At 37.7% G+C, this 25,892-nt stretch overlaps 10 protein-coding genes across 10 annotated transcripts; 7 read left to right on the top strand and 3 right to left on the bottom strand. All coding sequences in view use genetic code 12, as the record gives it.

Annotated features, from left to right (window-relative positions):
• Positions 1 to 1,226: 1,226 nt before the first annotated feature.
• On the top strand, positions 1,227 to 2,099 carry IDI1 (isopentenyl-diphosphate delta-isomerase; the record flags this gene model as incomplete). Its single annotated transcript, XM_049325463.1, has 1 exon — positions 1,227 to 2,099. One exon carries the CDS (start codon positions 1,227 to 1,229, stop codon positions 2,097 to 2,099), a length of 873 nt encoding a protein of 290 aa, XP_049178921.1.
• Positions 2,100 to 2,719: 620 nt separating this feature from the next.
• LAB5 (putative lipoate synthase) lies at positions 2,720 to 3,901 on the top strand (the record flags this gene model as incomplete). The annotated part of the gene is made up of 1 exon (XM_049325461.1): positions 2,720 to 3,901. The coding sequence occupies one exon, from the start codon at positions 2,720 to 2,722 to the stop codon at positions 3,899 to 3,901; it is 1,182 nt and encodes a 393-aa protein (XP_049178920.1).
• Positions 3,902 to 4,713: 812 nt separating this feature from the next.
• On the top strand, positions 4,714 to 7,137 carry HOS3 (histone deacetylase; the record flags this gene model as incomplete). The annotated part of the gene is made up of 1 exon (XM_049325460.1): positions 4,714 to 7,137. One exon carries the CDS (start codon positions 4,714 to 4,716, stop codon positions 7,135 to 7,137), a length of 2,424 nt encoding a protein of 807 aa, XP_049178919.1.
• A 1,226-nt stretch (positions 7,138 to 8,363) lies between these two features.
• On the top strand, positions 8,364 to 12,407 carry BEM3 (Bem3p; the record flags this gene model as incomplete). Its single annotated transcript, XM_049325459.1, has 1 exon — positions 8,364 to 12,407. The coding sequence occupies one exon, from the start codon at positions 8,364 to 8,366 to the stop codon at positions 12,405 to 12,407; it is 4,044 nt and encodes a 1,347-aa protein (XP_049178918.1).
• A 195-nt stretch (positions 12,408 to 12,602) lies between these two features.
• Positions 12,603 to 13,514, bottom strand: KGF56_004059 (transcription initiation factor IIA large subunit; the record flags this gene model as incomplete). The annotated part of the gene is made up of 1 exon (XM_049325458.1): positions 12,603 to 13,514. One exon carries the CDS (start codon positions 13,512 to 13,514, stop codon positions 12,603 to 12,605), a length of 912 nt encoding a protein of 303 aa, XP_049178917.1.
• A 478-nt stretch (positions 13,515 to 13,992) lies between these two features.
• On the bottom strand, positions 13,993 to 16,668 carry FZO1 (mitofusin; the record flags this gene model as incomplete). Its single annotated transcript, XM_049325457.1, has 1 exon — positions 13,993 to 16,668. The coding sequence occupies one exon, from the start codon at positions 16,666 to 16,668 to the stop codon at positions 13,993 to 13,995; it is 2,676 nt and encodes an 891-aa protein (XP_049178916.1).
• An 841-nt stretch (positions 16,669 to 17,509) lies between these two features.
• KGF56_004057 (ureidoglycolate hydrolase) lies at positions 17,510 to 18,160 on the top strand (the record flags this gene model as incomplete). The annotated part of the gene is made up of 1 exon (XM_049325456.1): positions 17,510 to 18,160. One exon carries the CDS (start codon positions 17,510 to 17,512, stop codon positions 18,158 to 18,160), a length of 651 nt encoding a protein of 216 aa, XP_049178915.1.
• A 38-nt stretch (positions 18,161 to 18,198) lies between these two features.
• KGF56_004056 (uncharacterized protein) lies at positions 18,199 to 19,062 on the bottom strand (the record flags this gene model as incomplete). Its single annotated transcript, XM_049325455.1, has 1 exon — positions 18,199 to 19,062. The coding sequence occupies one exon, from the start codon at positions 19,060 to 19,062 to the stop codon at positions 18,199 to 18,201; it is 864 nt and encodes a 287-aa protein (XP_049178914.1).
• Positions 19,063 to 19,293: 231 nt separating this feature from the next.
• Positions 19,294 to 22,065, top strand: SEC15 (Rab GTPase-binding exocyst subunit; the record flags this gene model as incomplete). The annotated part of the gene is made up of 1 exon (XM_049325454.1): positions 19,294 to 22,065. One exon carries the CDS (start codon positions 19,294 to 19,296, stop codon positions 22,063 to 22,065), a length of 2,772 nt encoding a protein of 923 aa, XP_049178913.1.
• Positions 22,066 to 22,659: 594 nt separating this feature from the next.
• On the top strand, positions 22,660 to 23,529 carry COX11 (Cox11p; the record flags this gene model as incomplete). Its single annotated transcript, XM_049325453.1, has 1 exon — positions 22,660 to 23,529. One exon carries the CDS (start codon positions 22,660 to 22,662, stop codon positions 23,527 to 23,529), a length of 870 nt encoding a protein of 289 aa, XP_049178912.1.
• Between the last annotated feature and the right edge of the window lie 2,363 nt (positions 23,530 to 25,892).

Below are 25,892 nucleotides of genomic sequence, written 5' to 3'. Positions count from 1 at the left end.
AATAATTGAACTGAAATAAAAAAAGTTCAGTTTATGATGCAAAGTTCAACAAAATATACCAACCAACGACAAAAGAACTCTATATAAAAGAAAGTTTTCTCTTTAGCTACGTGTTCGTCTTTATAACTTATGCTGTCCTTCTCTGCCCCGAAGACCAACCACGAGAAAAAAAAAATAAAAGAAAAAATTGAAAAATTGAAAAATTTCATAGTCACGTGATAAAACAATAGAGAGTCACGTGATAAACAGTAGAGAGTCACGTGGTATTAATTTTTTTTTTTTCTTTCTTTTTTTTTTTTTTTTCAGAACAGAACAAAGAGTAAGAGGAGTAAAGAAACAAAAAAGCAATGTGGAGAATGCTTCGTATAAGGGTCACGTGAAACTTCTCGTAAAAAAATAAATAACGTCAGCAAAAAGTAATTTGACACGTGACCCACTATCACGTGACGCAATTACGTTAAATTTTAGCCCATAACGATCGACTACCATATCTCTTATCTCTCCCAGTCTCTCCTCTCCCCAGTCTCTTCTAGTCTCTTCAGTTGCATTGCGTGATACACACAATGTAATCACTATATAAGTTTCTTTCCAACTTGTAGTGAATTCAACATCACCACAAGTTGGTTATACACTATCTCGCTCTGCTCGATAGTGGAGCACACCAGCTGCCACCGACACCTCTTGATAGCAGTTACTAGCTACTCTCTGATACTCTTTAAACCATTTTTCCTGCAATGTAAAGGATTCTTTTCGTTATAAAGTGAAATTTGACGATAACAAAAAAAAGAAAAAAAAAAAAACAACTCGAAATGTAACAGTTGAAAATACAAAGAAAAAAAAATTTCAAAACCATTATAAAGAGAGAGATTTGATGCATAAAAAAAAACAGTTGAGCCTTATTGGCACTATTAATAACTCGGTAGGTAGAGAGGTAGATAGATAGCTAGACAAAAGAGGTAGACAATACTGGCTTTATTTTTTTTTTCTTCTTTCGGTTTGTTTCATTTCTTTCTTTTCCCTGTCAAACCAAGGAGTTAAGTGCTATACCAGATAGGTTAGTGATATAGTTGGGTATTGACTTATTCATTTCCACCATCTCTGTTTTAGAGTTTTAACCTTTGTTTTCCTTTTTTTTTTTTTTTTTTGTTTTAATAGACCTATTATTTTTTTTTTCATTTTTGAAAAATCCTTTTTTTCATTACATTACTTGATTGAGAGTGTCAGTCATGTCCTCAGAGTATGAAAAGTTGGTCATTAGTCTCACTCCCGAGGCGATCATAAAGAAATGGCCAGAAATTACACCATTAAAGAAAATATCAGGTATACCAAGATCGTCAGGGTCGGACACTTCTGTTAGCACATCACAAGAAGATTTGGATTTATTCAATGGACACGATGAAGAGCAGATCAGACTAATGGATGAGCTATGTATTGTGTTGGATTATGACGATAAGCCCTTGGGAGCAGGAACAAAGAAATTATGTCATATGATGGAAAATATTAACCAAGGATTATTGCATCGTGCTTTTTCTGTTTTTTTATTTAACCAAAGTGGAAAATTATTGTTACAGCAACGAGCTGATGAGAAGATCACTTTCCCTTCAATGTGGACAAATACTTGTTGTTCGCATCCATTGTGCGTGCCATTGGAATTAGGTTTAAATTTACAAAAGGGTGTCACCGATGTTAATTTATTAAGCAATGCTATTGCGGGAGCTAAAGTTGCCGCTCAAAGAAAACTATACCATGAGTTGGGTATACTTTCAGAGGATGTTCCTATTGAAAATTTCACATATTTAACTAGAATCCATTACCAATCGGCAAGCGGAGATGAGAAAACATCACTTTGGGGTGAACATGAGATTGATTATATTTTGATTCTCAGAACCAAGGATGATATTACTATAAACACAAATGATAATGAGGTCAAGGATTATAAATATGTCAGTGCTAATGAATTGAAGGAGATGTTTAATGACCATACATTGGTATTCACTCCTTGGTTCAAATTGATATGTCAAACTTTTTTGTTCAAATGGTGGGATAGTTTAAACAATTTAGATCAATTTAAAGATGACGAAATACACCGTTTACTTTAGATTGTAAAAACAAAAATGGAAATGGAAACAGAATAGAAATGGAAATGGAAACAGAATAGAAATGGAAACAGAAACAGAATAGAAATGGAAATGGAAACAGAATAGAAATGGAAACAGAAACAGAATAGAAATGGAAACAGAAACAGAATAGAAATGGAAACAGAAACAGAATAGAAATGGAAACGGAAACAGAATAGAAACGGAAACATCCATATTATTATAAAACCTTTTCTCTTTAAGGACAACATTAGAAAGAACCTAATCTAATACATGTATGAGTAACAACTATACAAGCTTTTTATTTTGAGTGTTTTTTTAACACCGTTTTCTTCTTCTTTTTTTTACCTCTGGTCATCATATAATTGGTTCAAAGAGTCTATAGTCTCTTTTTGAATAAAAAAAAAAAAAATAGAAGTCAAATTCTGCTGCTACCATTCACATCTTTGACTTCTTTCATGCCTGCATATTAAACTATCAGAAAAGCGATGCCCTCAATGGGCGATAAACGAGTTAAAGGTTGACCATTTTGCAATTGAAGATTGAAAAAGGTTGGATTGAAGCTTTACAAGTTAGACGCGTCGTAGACATCTTCTTTTTTCAGCCGGTTACTTATCAAAACAATGATACCACGAGGATTTCACATACTGAAGTTGCCGGCTTATTATACCATTTGCTGTAGAAGGTTGGCGACAGATACATCATCCATCACAACAACCCCCCTTCCTAAGCACAAACGAAGGAGAACAATTTTCACTGATGAACTAAATAAGGGGCCTTCATTTGATGATTTTGTTAGTGGGAAGGCAAAGGATATGCTAGAAGATCCACTAGAATTAGCTCGTAAAGATCCTAATGCAAAATTACCAAGCTGGTTAAAAGTACCTATTCCAAAGGGAAGATCTTTCCATAATGTGAAGAAAGACATTCGCGACTTGAAATTAACTACAGTATGCGAAGAGGCCAAATGTCCCAATATCGGAGAATGTTGGGGAGGCAAGAAATCCGAAGCTACTGCTACAATTATGCTTCTTGGTGATACATGTACTAGAGGCTGTAGATTTTGTTCGGTTAAAACTAATAGGAAGCCAGCTAAACCGGATCCCATGGAACCAGAAAATACAGCTGAGGCTATAAGCAGGTGGGGATTGGGCTATGTTGTATTAACAACAGTTGATAGAGATGACCTTATCGATGGCGGGGCATATCATTTAAGTGAAACAGTGCAAAAGATAAAACAAAAAGCACCTCAAATACTAGTCGAGGTGTTGAGTGGAGATTTCCGCGGTGATTTGGAGATGGTTAAGATATTAGCGCAATCGGGATTAGATGTGTATGCGCATAATTTGGAAACGGTTAGAGCCTTAACCCCTCATATAAGAGATAGGAGAGCAACTTATGAGCAATCGCTAGCAGTCTTGCAAACAGCAAAGCAAGCCAAGCCATCCTTGATCACAAAGACATCACTAATGCTCGGATTTGGTGAGTCTGATGAACAAGTGATTGACACATTACGAGATTTACGTGAAATTGGCTGTGATGTAGTTACATTTGGCCAATATATGAGACCAACAAAGAGACATATGAAAGTTGTCGAGTACATCAAACCTGAGAAATTTGATTATTGGAGAGATGTAGCTTTAGATATGGGGTTTTTGTATGTTGCAAGCGGTCCATTGGTTAGATCATCTTATAAGGCAGGTGAAGCATTCATTGAAAATGTGTTGAAAAAGAGAAAACACAATGTAGGCGAATCTCCTAGATTGTTGCAAGAAGTCAAACCAACTATTTTCCATAGACAATAAGATATTAAAATACACGACACTACACTAACGACACTAACGACACTAACGACACTATCTGCTACCAACACTAGCTGCCACCGACACTATCTGTCACCGGCACTAACGACACTATTGAGCAGCATTTTTCACTAGACAATCCAAAGAGCTTCGAACGTAATGTATTCGGTGCGATTTGATTGGCTCGTAATACTACAAATCTCTCATCTCTAGTCTAAGCATCGAGAGTGCCGGTGGCAGCTAGTCAGTGTTGCTCCACTATCTCGCTCTGTTCGATAGTGTTGGTGGCAGCTAGCCAGTGTTGCTCCACTATCTCGCTCTGCTCGATAGTGTTGGTGGCAGCTAGTCAGTGTTGTTCCACTGGGGTTCGTCGCCTTTATCACACTCCTTCCCCCCCCCCCCACCCCATTAGTTAAATCTTTGGTTTTGGTTCTTTTTTATTAACTTTTTTTGCGCTTATTATTTTCCCCTTTTAGGCATATTGCGCCTTTTCTTCTTTCTAGAAACTGACATTGCCGACAAAGAGCCGGAACAGGAGCAAAGCAAAATATGGTCAAATTGTTTACCTTATACACTCTTCTTCCTCTATAGTATATCTACATCCAACCATAAGGTCGCCGCCTTCTAAGCCATGAACATTCTAAATAACGTCAATTTCTTAAAGACCCCAGCGGAAAAAAGAGAAGGAAAAATAAAAGAGCGCACTTTGATTGAATCATAGATCAAGATAATTTTTCATTCAACATTATTGAAGGGGTTTTTATTAAATTGTGTGGCTGATTGATTTTGTTTTTCTGAGTCGTTATCCGTTTCCCATGTCGGTATCTAGGCATGAAAATGATAGCGAGGAGTCGCTTATTGAAGCTTTTGAAACGACGTTGAGTATAAGACCCAGCACGACGGATTATTATGATGAGATAAACGATATATCAATAGATCATACAGTATTACCCGATACTACGATAAATGATACACGAGATCTTTCTAGCACGGTGGGTATCGAAGAGCTTGAAGAGAATGAACGGATATCAGAGCAAATTCCCAAGTTCAAGACCAAGAGGAGGTATAGCTTGTTGCCACGAATAACCGAATTTAAAAAGATTGGATCACCAGGGCTAGAAGAGTATTACATTCAGCAGAAATTAGATCCCAAATATGACGAGATTTTGAGACCAAGTTTGTTAATTGATGAAAAATTGATCAAGTACCACCATACATTTAGTGACTTTATCTCTTCAAACCCACATATAAGTAGAGAATCGCCACGATTTCAGTTTGATTCAGAAAAGACTTTGGTTATATTGTCACCATATAGTTCCGAACATTCTTTTGGAAGGAAATGGGTAACAAAGACATACCTCTCTACCATATTTGAACGGCCCCAACGATTATTGGCTACTTGTATTGGTGTTGCTTCTGCAATAACAATGTATCCGTTTTATTACAAGCTCATCAACTCAACAAAGAGGTCATCAATATTCTCTTCACATGTGAGGAAAATCCATGGTAGAAATTGGCCAAAAAAATTGTTTGAATTGTGTTTGGAGAGCCACGAGAAATTGAACAATGACGAATTGGAGGTTCCACAGGATTGGAATACTGGTGATATTTATTTAACTCCAAAAACGATAAATGCTATTGAAGGTGTTATTGGTACTATCGAAACAGCAGTAGATGCTCTTTTTAAGGTGACTCCAATAACAGGAACAACAAGTACAACAGGAATAGCGGAAACGGTGCAAGCACCGGCTCCAGCATCAGGGAAAGCAGCAACAGCAACAGCATCATCAACTTCATCAACTTCATCATCATCATCAACAAAAACAACAACAACAACAACAACGGCAGCAACAACAGCAACAACAGCAACAACATCTACCAGCTCGAATGGTTCGTTATCAAGCAATTATAATGAAAACAATACTACTTCTCACAGAAGAAAGAACCATAATTTGGCATTTGTGGTTATTCGTCCCCCAGGACACCACAGTCATGCTTGTTTACCTAGTGGATTTTGTTTATTGAACAATGTTCAAATTGGAATTGAATATGCATTTGAGAAATATGGAGTTACTCATTGTGCTATATTGGATATCGATTTGCACCATGGAGACGGTTCTCAGGATATCTGTTGGGAAAGAGCAGGCTTTACTGGTGATTATGGACAACAAGAGGAAGACGAGATTATTGATCCAAAACTAAATCCAAGAGATGACTATGGCAAAAGATTTGCAACTTATCCCAAAGTTGGCTATTTTTCACTACATGATATCAAGTCATATCCCACGGAGCTTGGATTTGCTACCAAAGAAAATATCCGCAATGCATCTACATGTATAATGGACCATGATTTGAATATATGGAATGTTCATTTACAAGCATGGAATAATGAAGACGAATTTTATAAACATTACCAAACCAAGTACGTTGCAATTTTGAATCGAGCAAATCAGTTTTTGAATAATTGCAAAAAGCAGTATGAAGAAGAGAATCAAGAATATTTGGCACAACTAGCCAAGTACAACAAGATGATTTCAACAAAGCCTCATTTATCAGCAGAACTAGAGAAGCCAACACCACCACCTTGTTATAAGCCATTAATTATTATCTCTGCTGGTTTTGATGCATCGGAATATGAAAACCCCCAAATGCAAAGACACGGTATAAATGTCCCTACATCTTTTTACTCTACATTCACTCAAGATGTAGTCAAACTAGCCAAACTTCAAACTAATGGGAAAGTGATATCGTTTCTTGAAGGTGGATATAGTGATGGTGCATTAACCACGGGAGTGTTTTCTCATTTGATTGGATTAACCAACGATGATGGTTTGTTATGGAATCATACATGGGGGTCAGAGCAAGTAGTCAAGGAATTAATCAAAGGTTGTAAGAAAAACTGGACACCTTACAAGAATCCCAAGACTGATATCACAATATGGGCCAACGAGGTGATTAAATTAGGAAGATCAATGATGCCAAATTGTATATTACCTGCAAACTATATATACAAAGACCAATCCCAAGAGAACAACAGAGAAGGAATGGTAAGGACTCAAGAAATAGATAGAGATGGTAAATTTAGAGTAGTAAATAAAATGGTTAAGGATATTATGGATACCAAAGGTGGTATAGGGATACTTGAAAGTCCTAAACTGAGAAAGGACGAGGGCCTCAATGATAGAGCCGATGGGCATAGAGTTACGAGACACACTAGATCTTATTATAAGAGAGTCTAAATCTATATATACATATCGACATATCGAGCGACACTATCGAGCGACACTATCGAGCGACACTATCGAGCGACACTATCGAGCGAAGCGAGATAGTGGAGCAAAGCCTTGTAGCAACACTATCGACACTATCGAGCAGAGTAGAGTACACTAGCTGCCACCGACACTAATGACAGTATCAAGCAGAGACACTAGTCAGTGCTGGTCCACTATCTCGCTCTGCTCGATAGTGTCTAGTAGTGCTGTTCCACAATCGAGAAGACACTAGTCAGTTTTCTTCCACAATCGAGGAGACACTATCTCGCTCTGCTCGATAGTGTCTCTGCTCGATAGATTGCCACTTTGGGAAAATTATTGCTACTTTGGGAGAATCAACTGACTATTAGGTATTAATGGCTTGTTAATGCGGGGGGAAGAAAGAAAACTAAAAAATAATGATGAGGGGTGCAAAATGTTCATGGTCACGTGACATACTAAAAGTAGAGCATTATTATTTTTATATGATTCGATTCTTGTTACATGTAGTACTTGCTCCACTATTGAGCAGAGCAAGATAGCGGAGCATACTAGTCTGCCACCACTAGCGATAGGGAAACGAGAGAAATTTATTCCACTATCGAGGAAAGCGAGATAGTGCACAGCAAACGAGAGGCGACACTATCGCTAGTCAGTGTCGGTGACAGCTAGTGTCTGTAACAGCTAGTGTGCTCTACTCCGCTCGATAGTGTTGCTACAAGGCTTTGCTCCACTATCTCGCTTCGCTCGATAGTGTTGCTCGATAGTGTCGATAGTGTCGCTAGAATCGTCGTGTAACCTCATACAAGTAGACATCTTATATCTAACATTTCTTTTTAAAAGTCTTAGCATTTGCAAGGCGTAGTAGTATCAGTTGTCGCATCAGTTGTTGCATCAGGGGGGGGGGGGCTAATTAAATTAGGAAAACTTTATACGTTTAGAGTTTTTACGAAGGGCTGAAAGCTAAATGGTCACGTGACGATATAACACGACACACGTTGAATTTTTATGAGACAACTTTGAAAAATCAAATATAGGTTATAGAGGAGGCATCATTTTTATATAGATTAATCGTTAATCACGGACACTTGTGTGCTGAAGGAGGCAACCAAGGCCAAATCCATACTTACCAGAAGGTATAGCAAGTGCCACAGTTTGAACATCGACAAGAAGAAAACGCGTTAGACACTGGTTGGGTGGGGTGTTAATGGAAAATGCAAGTAGCTAGTAGTAATGTTGCGTTATCAGAGGTAGAGTTAGAGAGGATTGTTGGCGATAACAAGGGTCACGACATTAGCAGGAAATACAGTGGTGGCAGTCACGAAGCTGGCTACAACAGAAGCAACAGCCACGGCAACGGCAACGGCAGGAAATACAGTGGTGGCAGTCACGAAGCTGGCCACAACAGAAGCAATAGCCAAGGCGACGACTGGAAATACAGCAGGAGCAGCTACTATGGCAGCCATGGCAGCTACGGGAACAACCACTATCCGCCTTCAGATCCCAGATTTGACAGATCCAACGTGCCGGATAATGAGTATATCAAACAGTTGTTATTTGAAAATAAAGAATTAAAGGGCTTGGTAGAGGAAAAGAATAGGACTATTGAAAGACTACAGCGACAGTTGAGTTTGCTCTCTCCCAATGGTTCAAATGGTAACAATACCCCCTTACACCAACTACAAAACAACGTGTCCTCTCTACAATCAGTGTCGCCAGTTTTCGTATCTTCTCCATCTCGGCCTCATCCACCACCGCCGATTGATAGTCCACCATTGCCGCCTCATTTATTGCAACACAGTATAACTCCAAAGTCCAATCTCACTGAAGCTTCACATGACGAGATCTTAATTTCGCCCATTCTTCAGCATCAACAGCAACAGTCAAGAGCACCAAAACAACAGCACCAGCATCATCACCAGCATCATCATCAGCAACATCAGCAACATCACCAGCGAAATGAATATAACCAAAGAATATCACTACCCACATCGAAGGAAATGACTTCATCACCACATCTTGATGAAATTATGGTCTCACCACTGGAGATTCCTGTGCGATCATCTTTAAGAAGTTCCGAATTAACAAATGACAAGCCAATAACACCTAAAGATAATAGGAGATCATCCATGACGTCTGATCGATCAGCTGCATATCTACCAAATTCAGTATCAAATGCAAGTAACCTATCGTCAAATGTAAGTAGTCGTTATTCACCCATCAGAGTTGACGAGGAGAAGGAAAAGGAGAAGAGCGATTTACAATCAGTATCGAACATACCTGGAAATACCACCCCTCATGACGATACTATGGATTCCCTCAAACAACTGAATATGTCAATTGACACCAAACAAAGCTTTGAACACACATTAAACACCGTCGAGTCCTTAGACTTGTCTAGAGATGAAGCGGAGGACACAATAGATAGTCAATACAACTTAGCATTGGAGTCATTGAAATCACAAACTGATAACACCACCACCGCGACCGCCGCTACTACTAATACCACAAATACTACTGCAACAACAACAACAACAACTGCGGCATCGAGTAGTGTGATTTATACTCACAATAAACAACTAGCCCGCAGTACAAGTAGTATTGGCTCAACATATAAATCATCAAGGATCAAACCACCATTTCATCATAAACTTATGCATGGCAACCATAGCACCACTGAATTAGCACCTCCAACATCTTTAAAAGCGGCATTGGGTGAAAAGAATAGTTCTCGAAACAATATTTCGGCATATAATACACCACCTAACCAAGTTATTGCCAACTATGGAGTCCCGAACTTGACCAAAAATGATTTTCAAACACCAGAGGTACTAAGTGATGAAAAGTTTGAGCAATTTGAATCTCCAAGCTCAAAATTGGACGAAAAAAATATGGCAATTTTGCCTTCACCAGTAGCGGATGATAGTCTCAAGCATCAGCACTCTTATCACCAAGCTCCAGCATCAGCAGCATCATCATTATCAGCAGCAGCAGCAGCAGCAGTAGGAGCACTACCACTACTACCACCACCAAATTCAGAGACACAGTATTCACATAATAATCAAAACCAACGATTAGCTTCCCCTTATAACCTTCAACAACAGCAACCAACTTATTACACAGGGAGACCTCTTCAAACACCCACATCTTCCAAGAACAATATCCATGTTTTGAGTCCACAAACACCAGGATCCAGCTTTAATGTTTTGAATACACCCAAGACTGATATGGATGAATCTTCATTATTCATCAAACCGGAGGAGTTTCACACAATTTTCATTAAAGTAATTAGTACTATTCATATTGATTCACTTATGAACCAAACTTCTGCCAAGAAAACAGATGATCCGAATATAACCATTACAATAAATGATAGAGAAACTAATAAGGAGATGTGGAGAATACGAAAGACTCACTCTCAGATATGTTCTTTTGATGCAGAGGTTAGATCAATTATTGAATACTTTGGAATGACCAATTTACCAGATAAGACAAGTTTTGCATCCACTACTCCAAGCAAGATCGAGGCACGAAGAGCGTTGCTACAAAATTATTTTAATTCAATCTTTCTTATGCCTCATATTCCTCACATTGTGTTATACAAATTGTGCTTATTTCTTTCATTGGATTTTGTCAATCCGTTAGACGATTTCAAAAGTGGATCACGAAAAGAAGGCTATCTAGTACGAAAATACAAAGGAATAGGAACTAGTTGGAAAGTTAGATGGTGTCAAATTGAAAATAATCAACTTGAAGTGTACCCATTCCCTGGTGGTCAATTGCAGGAAAGTATATCCTTATATAACGCTCAGATTGGACGCCAAGCAGCAGATTCAGTAGCTGAAGATAAGGGGTATAGACATGCGTTTTTAGTCATGGAGTCACCTAAAGCATCAAAATTACATAGCACAACGAACAAGTATTTCTTTTGTGCGGAAACAGACGAAGAAAGAGACGACTGGGTGACGGCGTTAATTGAGTTCACTGAAATCGTTCCAAGTCCAGAACCAAAGCTGGCTGATGTTTCACCTCAAAAGCCTGTTAACTATGCTGATGCAACTACACCCGCCGATTATGATAAGAAGTTCCTGTATGATAATTATAACGAAGAAAGTGGCAGTCCTGTGAGTTACGCTAATGGGAAATTTGCTTCAGATCAAGTGTCTTTCCAAACATCGATTCTGACCGAAGAACAAGGAAAACGAATGAAAAAGAGAAGCTATTTTTCTTTTAGGAATAGAGCCTCATCTAATGCTAGTGAACAAGGCCTGCAACCTCTTCCACCATCACAGCCACAACAACCACCACCACCACCACAACAACAACAACAGCATCAGCAACAGCATCAGCAACAGCAACAGACACAGCCACAGCAACCACCACCATTTCCACCACCACCAACACTACCACTACCACTACCACCACAGCAACAACAACTACCACAACAACCTCAGCCCATACAACTACAACAACAACTGCGATACACATATGCACCTGTTTCAAATGGATATCAGTCGGGAGTTTCTCAGGTACATCCCATTCAAGTAGACTCCTCCAACTCTATGCAACAATACCTTGATGAGCTAGATCTTGGAAACGAAGTGACTAAATCGATTTTTGGTCGAGAGATTGAAGTAGCGCTTGAATTATCTAGTCATGATTACATGGGTAGACATATTCCAAGCATATGTTTTCGATGCCTTGATTATTTGAATAGGACAGGTGCCATATTCGAAGAAGGTATATTTCGATTGAGTGGTTCAGCTTCGACTATTCGACAACTCAAAGAGGCATTTAATCGAGAACATGATTTAGATTTATTCAGGAGTCCCTTGAAACCTGATATTCATACTGTTTCTGGGTTGTTCAAAACATATTTGAGAGAATTACCTAGTCCAATATTAGGAACCGATGCATATTTGCAATTGAACAATATTGTATTGAATAAACACAACAAGTTCTTACCATCACAAATAGCCATCATGTTTAAGGAGTATCTAAATAATTCAAACAATATTGATGCCATTCACTATGACTTATGTTATGTGATTTTCAAATTCCTTCGACAAATTATTTCCCAAAATCAGATTAATCGAATGAATTTAAAAAATCTATGTATTGTGTTTGTGCCTACTTTGAATTTAAGTCTTGAGGTGTTGAGCACTATATTGATTGATTTTGAATGTATTTTTGAAAATGGGAAACCCGTACTGGATTCAAACAGAGAGGTCTTGGATCTTCATATCCCTAATTTTTAAACCAATAAACCACAACAATGAAAACCCTCCCCGGAAAAAGTACAATTACGATACTATGTTGATATACAATGTTTCAAACATATGACCCAATTATCTTACACACAATCTCTCTTTCTACTTCTCTCCCTCCACCACCTTCTCTCTCTTTTTTTTCTTTCTTTCTTTCTCTCTCTCGTTCTCATACGCTCCTTGTTTCTACCATTCACATTCTCCTGTAGCTTTGTGAAACACATAATCCTTCCCGTCTATATTAGCAATACCTTCTTTCAAGCTCAGCTTCCATTTATTTTTGATCCTTTGTACTTTGTCATACAAACACAACATGATTTGCCCTTCTTGATCGCCATCTTCGTCATCTGATTTATCACTTTCCAAATCGTCATCAAGATCGGAGTTGATATCATCTGAATCATTAAAAATGTCCGCATCATCATCATCATCGTCGTCGTCATCGTCGTCATCGTCGTCATCGTCTAGTGTCCCATCAACTTGATATAATGTCTTATTCTTTTTTCGCCTCAGTATCCCATTAATAACAGATCTTGCTTTATTTGTGTATACTGTCATTTCAAATGTCCCATCAGTTTGATTGATTTTCGGAAGCATTAGTCCGCCGTCTCCGCTATTGCTATTGTTATTATTACTACTATTGCTGTTACTGCTTGTTATTTCTTGTTTAACTGGCGGTAATTCAATACCCAAATTATTGTTATAACTCAATGGATCAGGCACGGTCGGGTTGACTACGGGATCAACAACAACTGGCGTATGTCCATTGACAGCTGATACACCAATATTTCTCTCCTCCGCCATGGAAGAAGAACCTGTTACCGTAGACCTGCTGCCGCCGCCGCTGCCGCCGCCGCCGCCGCCGCTAATAACCCCATTATTATGTGTCATGGCCCGTATTCCTTCTTCGTCTTCCTCCTCGTTATCATCCCATGAAAATTTACAAACTTTCGATTGCGTCAATTTTTCATACCATATCTTGCGCAATTCTTGTAATGTCGCTTCATCAATCCCCATATTCTCGAAATCCTGTCGCGAGTCACTGATAACATCCTCTACTATCGTCTCGTAAAGCTTGCTTGTCTCGGCGTTCGACATTAGCACACAAATCAACAATCTATGTCTATCAAAAAGGCCTCAAACCAGTGTCAAATGAAACCCCAAATATAATGCGCTAAAAATTGACTGAGCAGCAAACTTTGGTAGATTTTTATAACCCAATGATTTTAGGAATCTACCCTTGACTTTATTACACAATTGATGGTCAACTCCGAGCCTGGAAACAGCTGCTATTGGCTTCTAATTTGAAGTTTGTTACAAACTGGTGCTTTCTTTCTCTCGCCCTCAAAAAATTTCGACATTTTATAGGTCGTGTAAGTTGGTTAGAGGTTCGGTTCAGCATTACACCTCTCTCAATCTTGCTTCTGTTACCAACAAGGATGAAGGATTTAGTGGGATAGAAAGTTGGTTGATTCTTATATACAAAGTTTCAAACTATATAAGCTAAATAGACTGTAAAGTGTCTGCGTTATTACACACACACGCACTCGTTCGCTCTCTCTCTTTCTCTCTCTCTCTAATCGACAAGGTTGACGCTTTCCAAATCAATTTCTTTCAAGGCTCGTTGTTGATGATTAATTTTCATTAGCAAATGATTGAAAAAGCCACTACTGATTTCGGCATCTTTGATACAAACCTCTAATTTCTCCTTTTGTACAACTCGCTTATCAATACTCGTTTGGAAATTATTCATCACTTGTCTAGATGGGAAATTCAAAACTTGTCGACACTCACTTGCAAGACGAGTTGAATTGTTATGTACGTAGTTTATTGATTGTATTTGTTGCTTGATCTTCTTGGCTTGCTGTCGTGGTAATGCATTGGGGATATCACTTATGAGGTAATATAGCGCGATTCCAGAAACTGTAATCAAAATAGGCACAGCTACTTTTCTCACCATTGCCGGAGTAATATAACGACTAGCGTGATATAACTTATTGATCAAGGCGCCCGTGGTTAATAGTTTACCCGACGAGTAGATGGTATGTAGTGTTAATTGTGTAGGAATCAGGTTTTTCAACGATAATGCGTTTGTTGGAATTGAAGTAATGATCGAAACAGGGTTAAAAAGGGAAATTTGACGTGTTGTTGCATTTAAGTATCTTTCAGGTACACCAACAAACACTAAAAAGGACTCTAGTGTAGGATCAAAAAAATCAGAAATTTCAATACTATCTTCAATATTCTTGCCAATATCATCTTTGTATCGTGTGAACATTAGTTCAGGGTTAAACTTTTTGTCGCCGAGAAACTCTTCATTTAATGTATCTTTGCCAAATTGAACAATTTCGTCAACTTTCTCAACAGTGATTTGCCTTGTTGCATCCTCGCATTTGAAAACTGCATCACCAATAACATCAATCATTGCCAATTGTGACTCTTTGGCATACTCAAACAAATATTGTAATCCCCCGTATTGAACAACAGGCTTGTCACCGAGATTATCAACCACCATGTTAATTTCCCTGTTTGTGTCATTATATACTTTAGTACATGTAGCTTCAATAAGTGCATTTATAGTGTCGGCTATCTTGTGAGACTTGTAAACAATTTCATTCACCTTTGGAGCTACCTGGTAGTTCAACTCCTGAAGTTTTTCACGTTTTTCATCGTTATAGATTTTCTCATTGATTGTTGATAATGTTTGCAAATCTTGTAGGAAATTCAAAAGATAGCTTTTGGCAGGAAGAAGTTTGGATATCGATCTTTTCTCTAAAATAAACTTCCTCAAGGAAGCTTCGAGTAAATCAAAGTCTGGGTGGCCAATATTGCCGTTGTCATCGCTGTCCCCTCCACCATCACCATCACCATCACCATTATCACCATCACCGCCATCACCGCCATCACCACCATACACTTCGCTGGAGCTCACAAAATGGATAAACTCCTTAGCGTTCTTATAAGTATCAGGCGACAAGTTTTTAATTTGATCCAATATTCTTCTTTGACACTTTTCCTTATCCTTGATATAGTCAAACTTGTTAACAACAATAAATACATACCTTTTTTCATTAGCAGCAGCAGCAATAAACTCCTTTGCCGATAATGTAAAATGGTTTTCAGCACTAACAACAAACACAACCAAATCAATCTCTTCCTGTCGAGAAAACACTTGTGTCGTTTGAAATGAGTCCATGTTCAAACCTGGTGCATCAATCAACTTTATGTCGATGACACCATTATGAAGTAAACTCTCTTGGAAAGACCGGTGGTCCAAGACATACACTTTCAACAACTTGAACCTATCACAGTCATAAACAAGCTCCTCTAAATCCTTAAGTGGATGTATTTCATAAGTTGACTCGTCTTTGATATTGTACTCCTTTTCAATGGGTATTGCGTGGACTTCTTCCATACCATTGTTCCCCGTTTTTGCATCCACAACTTCGCAAAATACCGATGTGCATGGTTGTTGATCCTCAGGCAAAATTTTACGTCTCAATAACGCATTACAAAATGTCGATTTCCCGGCATTTAAATCACCAGTGACAAAGACTTTCGATGTAGTGTCATCAACACGGTCCTTCAAATGATAAAGGTGTTTTATTTGCAGGTTCAATTTCTTTTCTAGTAAGCTAGCAATTGATTTCTTATCCAAGTTTTTAACCAAATTATCATCTCCGTGACCTCCTTTCAAATTGATTTTCAAAATCTTAAACTCGGGAAGGTCCTTTTGCATTGCAACGTCTTCTTTTGCGATTTTTTGCTTTGTTAGTTGCTTGAGGCTTGTGTTTTGTCTAACCAACGCCAAATGGGCCTTTGCACTATTTAGCAATATATTCTGATCATCTTCAATCTCCGTGGGGTAAAACACGGGTCTTTGCTTATTTTCCGACATTAGCTCATCGATGAGCTCGATTGTGTGGTTAATGCACCTATCCAAAGCAATTTTGTTCTCGTTGTATCGAAGTTGTTGTAACGAAGCATTAAGGTTCTCTCTTTGTTTCAATGATAATTGTTGTTTAACATCATTTCGACTACTACTACTGCCTTCTCCACCTTCAAGACCATTAACCAAAGTCGTACCGTCGCTGCTCAAATGACTCTCGCCCGGAACATACACAATCTGCGAGGGTCTTGAAGTGGGGATCAACTCACTACCACCGTCACCGTCTACCAAGGTCTTATTGTCATGACCATCATCATCACCTGATCTCAGCTCTTCTTTGCTATTATGCGAAAATTGGCTCATAACAAAAAATTAGAAAAAACAAGAAGCAACTCCAAATAAAAGAAGATAACAAAAAACCTCAAATCAACAACTTTCTCGAGTAAATGAACTCTTCACGACTCTCTTAATATCGAAACAATCGCTACTTGGTCAGGTCATCAAAGTAAAACCAGCTTGCCTTTCTCCACGAAAAAAAAAAAATAAAATCACTTTAATTTGACACTTGGTAGCGGCGTGATGGTCACGTGTATTCAAGGAGATTATTGTAGAAGATATAGAAGCAAGGGAAAGGTAGTAGGAGATATAGAAGCAAGGGTAAATGTAGTAGGAGGTGTTGAGATGTAGATTGTAATAATGCTGGAGTAGCACTAAATAGCAACACTATCTCGCTCTGCTCGATAGTGGAGCGCTGCTCGATAGTGGAGCGCTGTTCATGTTGCTGGTACTGTCTACGAGCCCTTTTGGTCGCTCACTATCGTCCTGATGCAAACTCTCTGAAACAACTTCTTTTATAAGTTTTATCACGTGATATCGAGGAAAGTAAGAGAGATATAGTAAGAGTTTTTGAAAATGGGCCGCGGTTACATATCACGTGATATATTTTGGAAATGGGCCGCGGTTTGATATTACATAACATGTTTTAGAGATGGCCTTTGTTTTTTCATCACGTGACTGATTTCAAAGATAACCAATCTTTCTCATATCACGTGATATATTTCGGAGATGGCCGAGCATTTTTTTCTCGAGATGAGCAAAGCGGGCAGATAAAAGGATAGGATGTGATATGATATGATATGATGATAACAAGAATCCGGGGGTTTAATTTTTTTTCTTTTTGATAAAGTGTAGTAGCTGATGGAGGATGGTTTTGAAGACCTTTCGATTAGATAGTAGTAAGCGATATCAGGTTGTTGCTGAGCCGTTAACTCCCGAGACGTTTGCGCCGTATGGAGGGGTTATCAGTGTAGATCATCAGATAACTGGTTTGGTTGAAGCGTCTCAAGCAAATTACGGGACTGCGATAAAACTCCATAAAGTTGCTCCTGTGATTAACGAGTATGGAAATTGTTCTAGCGGCAGAAAAGCAAGTGCCAATTGGAACATATTTAGGTGTAAAGCACCAACTCATTTGATTAAACATGGTGGCACCAAATCGGTTTATCTTTCAAAAGTGCTTGAAAGACACCCGTTTACAACTCAGACTTTTTTACCGTTAGGTCAAGATTTGAGTAAGAAAGCGTATTTGGTTATAGTAGCTAAAACAGATGATCTGTCAAGTGACAATTTGCCTGATCCAACAAAGATCAGGGCTTTTCTATGTAAGGGGAACCAATCAGTTACTTATGGAGTAGGAGTATGGCATGCGCCAATGGTTGTTATTGATGAAACAATACCATACTTGGATTTCGCTGTTTTGATCCATGAAAATGGCGTTGCTGAGGAGGATTGTCAGGAATGTTATTTTGTACCTGGGTTTAATATTGAATATACACTTGACACGCCTAACCTATAACTGCCAACTCCAAGGGGCCAACTTCAAAGGAGAGACTCTTATAGTACATCTGCAAATTCCTCGGCCATTTCATCGGCATATCTCATGCGTTGTTCTAATGGAATATCTAGAGCTCTTTCGCGCACTATGGTTAGTTTACGTATAAGCTCAGCAAGTGATTTCTCATCTAATTCAATATCATCATCATCATCACCATCATCATTATTATTACTACCGCCTAATCCAAATTCAACCATTTTTCTCTTTTTGTATTCTTGACAATTCTCAAAATACTCTGCATTACTCCATTCGTGACACTCAATCAATTCAACCAACCTGTCCTTGCCCAATTTCTCTTTATACGCATTCACCCCACTCTCCTCCATATTTATAAACTCCAATCCATGCGAAATGACCAAATCTTCAATCTCCTCGACGGCAGATTCTCGCTCAATTTTGTCTCCTTGAGGTACCGACCCAAGAACAGCGCAAAACCCATCCTCCCACATAAACTCTTCAATAAACTTGTTTTTAATATCAGCAAATATCCGTAATGCCTCTTTTAAATATTCTAAACCATCATCATTTATATTTACAGTGAATAAAAGACCTACTAACGTCTCCCTTAGCTCCTTCATTCCTTCACTAGTAAACTCGGTTGCCCATTTCTCAAATTCCTTCAACTTCTCCTCATCGTTCAACTTACCACAAGCTCGTTTTGCAGGAAACTCATCAACCAAGATACTCAATAATACCTTATAATATTTGGTTAAAAACGGGGTCGTATGAGCAATTGTGCCATGGTTTTCAAAACCAACATCAATTTCTTGCTTACCATGTCTCAGCAAAGCCTTAACGGCCCTTAGCTTTCCACTATGAGGCGGACCAACAATAAAAATATGGTTTGAGCTGAACCATTCCATACCGCTGTGCTATGGAGAAGTGAAAAAAATAAATAAATAAATAAAATTAGACGCTGAGGTTAAAAGTGAAAAAAAAAAAAAGAGAGAGAGAGAGAGAGAGAGAGAGACGAGCTTATTGAATAAGAGAGGATATTTACTAGCTAGGGACCGGCAAAAGTCTAGCTAGACTCGACCTAGACTTATCTAGATACGTATTTTTTTTTTGGCCCAGCTCTAGAATTAAGTTTAGGTATGTTGTCACCAAATGGGAATGGGACCAATAGGGCTAATGGGGAGGTAATCAATGGAGGCACCAAGAGCCAAGTAGTTAATACGTTACAATTGGAAAACTTGCTTTTACGAGAAGACGACGTATTTTCAACGTCGTCGTCTCTTAATTCCGGCTCCAACGATTATATCGAGGATCTAGCGCCGATAATAAAAGATGCTGTGAGGAATAATGCGTTATCGGACTTGATAACCAAGCTCAATGACATTGTTAAGCAGAAAGACGAGGATTTGAATAAGGTGTCAATGAGTTCAATGAGTGAGATAAATCAGTGTATGGATACAATTGCAAATATACACCAAAAAGCCGACTCTTTGAATCGGCAGTTTTTGGCAGTTAGCCAGAGTTTAAGCAAATCTTCTATTGAGTTGATAACGAAAAAGAAGAATTATGTCAAGAGTAAAGAGGTGTGCAATCGGATAAGCGAGGCCCAAGTCGTCCTTAATGAATGTGTCCAGGTGTTGGAGTTGATGAACAAAATACTAGAGTTGATCAAGCAAACAAAATATTTCCTGGCCTTGAAATTAATCGATGAGTTGACAAACATACATATTCAGAAAGTTGGCGAGTTTAGTTTTGCCCAAAAGATTGTTGATTCAATACCACATTTAACCAAAATGGTCAAGGATGATTCATTTGAAAATTTGATTAAATGGCTCTCCTTGAATTTGGAGAGAAAATTGACTGGTATTGGTGATGCATTATATGACAATCTTTACGAACTCCAGGAAAACTGGATAGAATGCAAGAGGAAAAACCAAACTTATATGCCATACAAATTGAACTCACCGGTTGAGTTGAGTTTAAGAGATCCCGGGTTGAATTATTGTGTTTTTGATGACGAAACTTTACAGATTCCATTGAGTAGCGTTTATGATGCAATATTAGTTTACCGGACTTTGCACGAGTTAGATAGTCTCAATCAAATATATTACAAAGAATGGATGAAGAAGTACGGAAGAATCATATATCCAATAACTTCGGCATCTTCAAGTAAAAAGGAAATTGTTTTTGATTCAAAGATGTTGGATGATTATTTAAGGAAAATTGCTGCGTTTTTTGTAATGGATAAGCAACTCAACCTCTTGACAAAATTTCAATTAAGAACCAATGTTCAAGCAGATGAGTTGTGGATGTCCTACGTTTCGAAATTGAAGCCAGTCTTGATTTATACTCTCAAGAGCAATGATTTTTACGATCTTGATGATCTAGGCACATTCAAAGATATAATTGGCGATTTTATGCAAGTCATGGACTCTAATGAATATGATGTTAGTGAGCTATACGAAGTTATGATGATCATTTTTAAAGATTACTTTGCACCATTAGTTGTGCAAACATTTAGAAAAAAATTTGTGGAATCTTTACAATCGGAGTTCTACACCGCATTACAAGTGAACAAAGAAGAATACGAAGGAGTGATGAGGAGGATATTCTATGATCAAAACGCTCCATTTGCACAAAAAAATATACGATATTTCCCAGTAACGTTCCCATTTAGTGAAGATTACGTGCATTACTGTGGATATGTGCGAACACTAATAAACAAGACGTTGAAATTCACCAATACCTACTATCTTTACGAAGTCAATGAGATCAATAACATCATAGTAAACAACATAGTAGAGGTGTTTTTGAGTAACCGAAAGGGGTTCGGAATTGCTTGGGAAATTGAAGATTTTATTAAAAAAAATGAAAACAACAAAGAAGTCATAGCACAAAGTTTTGTTAATTTGGAGTATTATCTTCTTAGTTTGTATAAAGTTGGAGTATTATTGAATCAAAAATTGAGGCAAAATACAGGAATGGGGATACTTAACATAGACACCAATGATACTTTTACACTAACGGCAGTAGAAGCATTCACCAAGTTGAGGAAATTTTCCGAGGACACAGTATACAAGATGGTTGATACCAAGATCACTGAATTGCTCGAACTGGTGGAGTATGATGACTACTTACCCGTTGACAGAAACACTGAAGCTAATTTCGCCGTCAAAGATTTTGCTATGTTCTTGGAAAATTTGTTTACTTCTATATTTGAAAATCTACCATCTCAAATCAGGACACTTGGATTATTTAGAAGTTATGATTTCATATCGCAGCATCTTCTTGGAGTTTTGAAGAATGCCCTGGAGTTTAATGAAACTTTTATCGATAATTTTGATTTGGATATCCAGTATCTTGAGAAATCAATGAAGAATCTCAGCAATGTCACCGAAGGTGGTGGTAGTGGTAGTGGTAGTGGCAGTGGTGGCAGTGGTGGCAGTTCAGGGGCAGAAGCAGAAGGAGCAGAAGGCGAAGGAGGCGGGGGGCAAGGGGAAGATTCGTCCCAAGGTAATGTTTCCATCAAGTCTACATTTTCCGAATTACGACAAACTGTTGATTTATTGAAATCACAAAATTTCGAAGAATACCTAACAAATAGTTCATTCAGAATGAGACAATATAATAGTATCAAGTTTGAAGATGGTAAAAAATTGATCAACAAAATGCAAGGTGTAAAGACACCGCCATCATTATCGTATACATCACCAGTGGTACCACAATCTCTGCAGTTCCAAAGAAGTGGTACTATAAAATCACTATCGCATTCCATTTCAGGAGGGAACTTTGCTAGTATCATCGGAAACCGGAACAATGACGATGCAAACTCTACATCAGCAGGTAGTTTAGAGTCGTCCAACTCAAAATTCACTCACTTTACAGAAAGATTCAAACAAAATAAGCAGTGACCGAGTGTGCAAGCAAATAAGTAAGTAAGTAAAATACTATACCATTAAATAATTATATTTTTTTTTTTTTTTTTTTTCACCAAAATTTCAAGTAGCTTAACCAGCTAGTATTCTTTTGTTTTAAATCTTGGTTCTTTGAGGCAACAACCGAGAGTATTTCATTTTCAAGTTCCTGAGATTGCGCTTTTAAATCATTCTCAATTTCAGTATACTCTAGATTAGTCCGTATCGTGATCAAAAGGAAATATGTTGTTAGCGAAATGGTTAAGGTATTAAATATTGCATGGCCAAATTGAGAAATCTTCGGTTTTTCTTGCGGCGGCTGCAGAGATAGTCCTGATTGCCGTGGGTTGGGCAATACTATACTATATCTTCTCTTACATATAAGCTTAGCAGGTTGAGTACGAAGCCTAATCATCTTAAAAACAACGCCATCTATACAATCATCAAGCTTTCATTAACAAACTTGGTTCTTTTTTTTTTATTTTTTTTTTTTTCTTCTTCTTTCTGATCTGATTTTTTTTTTTTCAGTTAACCGCTGACCCTCCCTCTCTAGAAAATCTCTTGATATATAGTATATTTGAAGTAATTCAAATGATTGGACTGAGACTACCTCCTTTAGTTGTTAGGCGTAGATTACTTAATGTGGCAAAGACATGCCGAATAGTACCATCAGTAGGACCGGTAACGGTCCCAGTGGCGGTCCCATCGATGACAATGTTTTCTCGTTTACTCATTCGTCAATTTAACAATTCATCAAGAGTAAGCCAAAACCACAGTCAACCACTTTCCGAAAAAGAAAAACTCGCAGAGGAAAGGAAAAGAATTGATAAAATAACCAAAGATCGTGAAGAGAAGCAGGAATATAAAAACAGAACCGCAACCTTTTATGCTACTTCATTAGGTATTGTTTTCCTCGCATTGGCATTCTCTGCTGTGCCGATATACCGAGCAATTTGTCAACGTACAGGGTGGGGTGGAATACCAATAACCGATAGTGCAAGATTTACTCCTGACAAACTTGTACCTGTAGACACAAATAAACGGATACGGGTTCAGTTTACGTGTCAATCATCGGGAATACTACCATGGAAATTCACTCCTTTGCAAAGGGAAGTTTACGTTGTCCCGGGGGAGACTGCATTGGCCTTTTACCGTGCAAAGAATATGAGTAAAGAAGATGTAATCGGTATGGCTACATACTCCATTACTCCTGAAAACGCTGCTGCTTATTTCAACAAAATCCAGTGCTTCTGTTTCGAAGAACAAAGGTTGAGTGCCGGAGAAGAAGTGGACATGCCGGTGTTTTTCTTTATTGATCCCGATTTTGCTAAGGATCCAGGAATGAGGAATATTGATGATATTGTATTACATTATTCTTTCTTTAAAGCTGCATATGCAGATGGAGAGTTGGCTCTTAGTCCCGTTGGTACGGGTGAAGTGAAGGCAACAATCACCGCTTAAAGTAAGGGGGGGAGAAGGGAAAAAAAAAAAAAGCTCATGTAAATAGTAGTATATTTTTATGATAAAATAATGCACATCTCTCTTATCAGTAGACCAGACTGAGAGGGGCCAGGTTGAAGAAATAAAACTTAATAAACAACCAAATTTAATAAAACATCTAAACGGTTGATTGTAACAAAGTATAACGGGGCAACCTAAATGTTGAAAATGTTGAAAATGTTGAAAATTTGTGTACTTGTGTACTTGTGCTTATTTCTTTTCCCATCCTATGATCCATGTTCTGATTGATTCATTAAACTTTTTCTCTACAACTTTTGATTAATTGAAGAAGGCAAAGGGCTCATAGTATATACCGTGCAGTATGTTGAAAAAAAGAAACGTACAAATAAATCATGGCAAAGGACATCTTGTCATAGTGGACAGGGTATTGCCTTAGCTGGTGCGTGAAAGATGATCAAAATGGTAAAAGGTAGGCGTTGTCAATTTATAGTGTCATTAGTCAGTGTCGAACTAAAACTCTAGTTTGAAGTCGCAATCACCAATATAGTGCTACCACCATAAAGGCGGTTGATATAATTGGATAGAAACGGATAGGTTAGATGCCCCAGAGTTGTTAATTAGCATATAAATAATAAAAGATTTTATAGTTATTTGACAATAGGCCAAAAAAGAAAAAGAATTAGACAACTATATTACTTTAGTGTTTACGGAACAATCAAATAGTCGCGGTTCTATTGGTAGACTGGTGACATGTATAGTATAGAGTACTGTTATAATGCGGTTTGCCGTTTGTTGATGTGTAGAGATTAGATGAAATCAGATAAATATAAAACACACAAAAAGTCATTTTTGTGTGAGTTTTTATTTTTTTATTTAATTTATCATGCTTTAAATTTTCCTCTAATTTGCAGATGGGAGAATGACACTTGTGGACAATGTTTAAATTTGAGGAAAAGGGATGAAAGAATGAGGATCTAAGACGATAGAAAAGAGGATGAAAAAAATATCAATACTAAGCCCTTAAAAGGATCTAGAGAAAAATATATTAAATACCCTAGTCTTGTGGGTCTTTTCTCTTTACTTCCACATTTTCTCCTTCTACTCTTATCCTCCATCCTCCATCCTCTTTTCCTCTATTTCCTCTTTTCCTCTTTTCCTCTATTTCCTCTAACCTTTTCGTATCATAGAACCTGGCTAAAAATTGTCAGTTTTGCCTTCTTTTTTTAGGATTCTTGTTACAAACCTATTTGCTAGCCAAAAGGCAACTTTTGCTATATGTTGCTTTTATTTGCTAGTCTCATGAGTTTTAACTGTCATATGTTCATAAGTAACATGGTTATGAGTACTATTTCTTTGATGAATTGAAAGACAATACAGAAGTCACTTTTGTCCTTTGTTCTGGTTCTTTGTCCCAATTCCATTTTATCCCGTTTCATTTTTCTTTTTTTTTGATTATTGCCAAGAATTGGAGTTTGAAAACAAAAAAAAAACAAAAATTGAAGCAAAGGTTATGAACATGTTTGCGGTACAACGTGAGCAACCTTTTGAAAAGAAGAGAGTAAGCAAGGCTATGTTAACCAATTAGTTTTGAATGCCAACCCTAACTTGGTGACAGCAAAGATACCTGACTAACCATATGAATCGTGCAATGTCAGATTTCCTGCCTAAAAAAATAAGAGTGTTGTAATCGGATAAAACCTTTTCCTTTTTTATTGATAAAATTGATGAACAAGATAAGGTCAAATTTAGGCGGGTTTGTGCATTTGACCAAAGTACACGTGTTATTAATGAGCCACCTCAATTTTCAATGTTCCTCTGACAAAGCCAAAGCCCCTGCAAAGCTGTTTCCCCTCCCTCCGCCCCCTCCCCCTGGCTACCCGATAATCTTCAGATGTTTATCTAGCCAATAAATAAGAGTTTGATTACAATCTTGGGGAAAGTTTCATATCTGTAGCTTGCCACCTCGTCAGGTTGATGCACTGCCCTTTTTTTTTTTTCTTCCAACATTTTTTTAGTATTATTAATTTATTTTTGACACATTTTACTGACTCCCACCAAGGTAAGACGAAATAACAGCTCGAGTCAATTTGCTTTTGTTTTTTACAAAATAAAATGCAATTGCTTCTTAAAAACTTCCTCCACCCCCACCCCCACCCTTCCATCTTTTCCCCCTTTTACTTAACAACATGATGAATATATATTTTCCGAATCTCGCTAATCACAAAGCCCAATCAAAAGAATAGAATTAGTTCAAAATGAACAAGAGTAACAAAAACTCATTACGGTTAAATATTGATTTTTTGTTCCCCTGTTTTTTTTTTTTTTTTTTTTTTTTTTTTTTTTTTTTTTTTTTTTTTTTTTTT

The sequence above is a fragment of the Candida oxycetoniae genome, assembly GCF_023343755.2.
Source record: "Candida oxycetoniae strain CBS 10844 chromosome Unknown scaffold19, whole genome shotgun sequence".
Lineage (NCBI taxonomy): Eukaryota > Fungi > Ascomycota > Pichiomycetes > Serinales > Debaryomycetaceae > Lodderomyces > Lodderomyces oxycetoniae.
The sequence above is the reverse complement of the archived record's forward strand: the minus strand, read 5'-3'. Positions and strand labels throughout refer to the sequence as shown.